Genomic DNA, 2,388 nt, shown 5'->3' with positions numbered 1-2,388 from the left:
GAGCTGAGCTTGACCTTAGCTTCCTCCACCTTATGTAAGCTACCTTCTTCCTTTTGATGAGAAGCTTCACCGCTCTCGTCATCCAAGGTTCCTTTATCTTACCACTTCTTGCCTGTCTCAGGACATATTTATTCATCACTTGCAACAACTGTTCCTTAAACAGTCTCCACATGTCTATAGTGCCTTTACCATGGAACAATTGCTCCCAATCCATGCTTCCTAACTCATGTCTAATTGCATCATAGTTTCCTCTTCCCCAACTAAATATCCTCCCATTTTGTCTAATCCTCTCCTTCTCCATAGCTATGTAGAATGTGAGGCAGTTGTGGTCACTATCTCAAATGCTCTCCCACCACAAGATCTGATATCTGCCCCAGCTCGTTTCTGAGCACCAAGTCTAGAATGGCCTCTCCCCTCGTCGGTCTGTCAACGTACTAAGTTAGGAAACCCTCCTGAACACACCTTACAAAAACAGCTCCTTCATTCTTCAGGTACATTCTTCAGAGACACAAGTGTCAGGGCTAATGCTATAAGGTCGGAAATGAGTGTGATTTGAATAGTGTCATGTTTCGAGTGACCCTGGAGTAAGATGGAGTCTGAGGCCTTTATGCCCTTGGTCACGTGCTAGGGCACAGTGCTGACACCATGAACATGTCTCTTCATGTGACTGGGAGATGTAGCACACAAATTGCCTCTCCCTAACTACCCTGGAGGGTGGGTGGGTCAGTGGGGGTATTGAGTACAGCCCGTGTGCTGTTAAGAAGAATACTCTGTTGCTCCGGTAAAATCTATGGGAAGAGAGAGAGAGAAATGATTTAATACAGAATGTTTCACTGGAACAGATTCTTGGAAGGCTGTTTTGGGGGATCTTGCAATGCATGTCCCACCAGTCATGTCACCTGCACCACAACAGCGATGTCTTTGGCTGCATGGCACTTTCATAGAATCCCTACGGTATGGAAACAGGCCATTCGGCCAATCAAGTCCCACCAACCCTTTGAACAGCATTCCACCCAGAACTATCCCCATGCCCTATCCCTGTAACCCTGCATTCCCTGTGGCTAAGCCACTTAGCTTATACATCCCTGGACACTATGGGGCAATTTCTCATGGCCGATCCACCTATCATGCACATCTTTGAACTGTGGGAGGAAACATATGCAGACACAAGGAGAATATGCAAACTACAAATAGACCAGCGCCTGAGAGTGGAATCGAACCCGGGTCCTTGGTGCTGTGAGGCAATAGTGCTAACCACTGAGCCACCCATGGGATGTCCTGAGATTGTGAAAGGCGCTATATAGATACTTGTCCTTTCTAACGGACCCTGTTTGTTTTCCAGTTGTTTCCTAGAGTGAGGCCAGCAGTGTAGGAGGGGGATCGCGTCCTCTCCGTGGACAGACTGCACCAGTTCCGTCTGACGGCAGTGGGAACGCCGGGTGCTGCAGCTTGGACAGTCAGCCAATGCTGGGTGACCTGCTGGTCCGGATTTCCGAGTGGGAACGCTACCGAACGACAAGATTTCCATTCTTCAGACTGTCAGCTGCCATCCTGCACATTTGTAGAGTCGTGGGAGCATGGAAAAGAGGCCGTTCAGCCCATTGAGTTCCATGACATACCCAACTGGCAGTGCAATAACTGAGCCCCATTCGCATGCCATACTGCAACATGGTGGCAGTGCCACAACTCCTAGTTTGGTTATTGATCACAATGTAACAAACCTTTTGAGATCAAAGGATTCCAATTTAACTCATCTCATCCTGCAATTCTTGGCTGAATGACAGCCCCTTTCGGAGGAAGGTGGTTACTCTCATTATCCATCCACGTTTCCGTCGAGACAGCCTGTGACACACAATGATGAACTTTTCAAGGACGTTGCGTTTGTAAATGAGCTGGATGTAATCGAAATTAAATCCTTATTCCATTCCCACTGGGGACAAGCTCTTTTTTTTATTCATTTGTATTTTCCTCCCTTTCTCTTCCACTGACCGGATCGCACAGCTAGTGGTCAGGGACAGTGCTTGTTGGAGTGTTTTTGACTGTTTTAATGCTTTATACAGATATTAAAATGTTCACAGAGCTGCAGTAATTTCATTTGATTTGTGTTTGGTTTCAATCCCATGGAGACAGAGAAATAGAGCCGAGCAGAGAGAATTGTCAATCAAGAAATTACCCGTAATTTGGGTCTTTAGATGAGAGACACCATTGATTAGGACTTTTGTATGGGAAGGCACAGAGGCTGTATCTCCATCATCCTGACCTCCCAAAACCACCCAGCCAACGATTCATTCTCATGTGGAAAGATAGCTTGGTTGTAATGATACTGGACTGGTAATCCAGGCTAATGCTTAGGATCTGTGGGTTCAAATCCTGCCATGGCTGGATTTG

General features: G+C 46.7%; 1 protein-coding gene across 3 annotated transcripts in view; it reads left to right on the top strand.

Moving 5' to 3' along the window:
- Positions 1-2,094, top strand: part of ppp1r13l (protein phosphatase 1, regulatory subunit 13 like) — a 54,913-nt gene extending 52,819 nt beyond the window's left edge. For all 3 annotated transcript variants that reach the window (XM_043680840.1, XM_043680838.1, XM_043680839.1), the window contains exon 13: positions 1,343-2,094. In XM_043680840.1, coding sequence (XP_043536775.1) covers positions 1,343-1,372 — 30 coding nt within the window. In that variant the 3' untranslated portion in view covers positions 1,373-2,094. The remainder of the gene's footprint in view (positions 1-1,342) is intronic.
- The last annotated feature ends 294 nt before the right edge of the window (positions 2,095-2,388 follow it).

The sequence above is a fragment of the Chiloscyllium plagiosum genome, chromosome 41, assembly GCF_004010195.1.
Source record: "Chiloscyllium plagiosum isolate BGI_BamShark_2017 chromosome 41, ASM401019v2, whole genome shotgun sequence".
Classification (NCBI taxonomy): Eukaryota; Metazoa; Chordata; class Chondrichthyes; order Orectolobiformes; family Hemiscylliidae; genus Chiloscyllium; species Chiloscyllium plagiosum.
The sequence above is the reverse complement of the archived record's forward strand: the minus strand, read 5'-3'. Positions and strand labels throughout refer to the sequence as shown.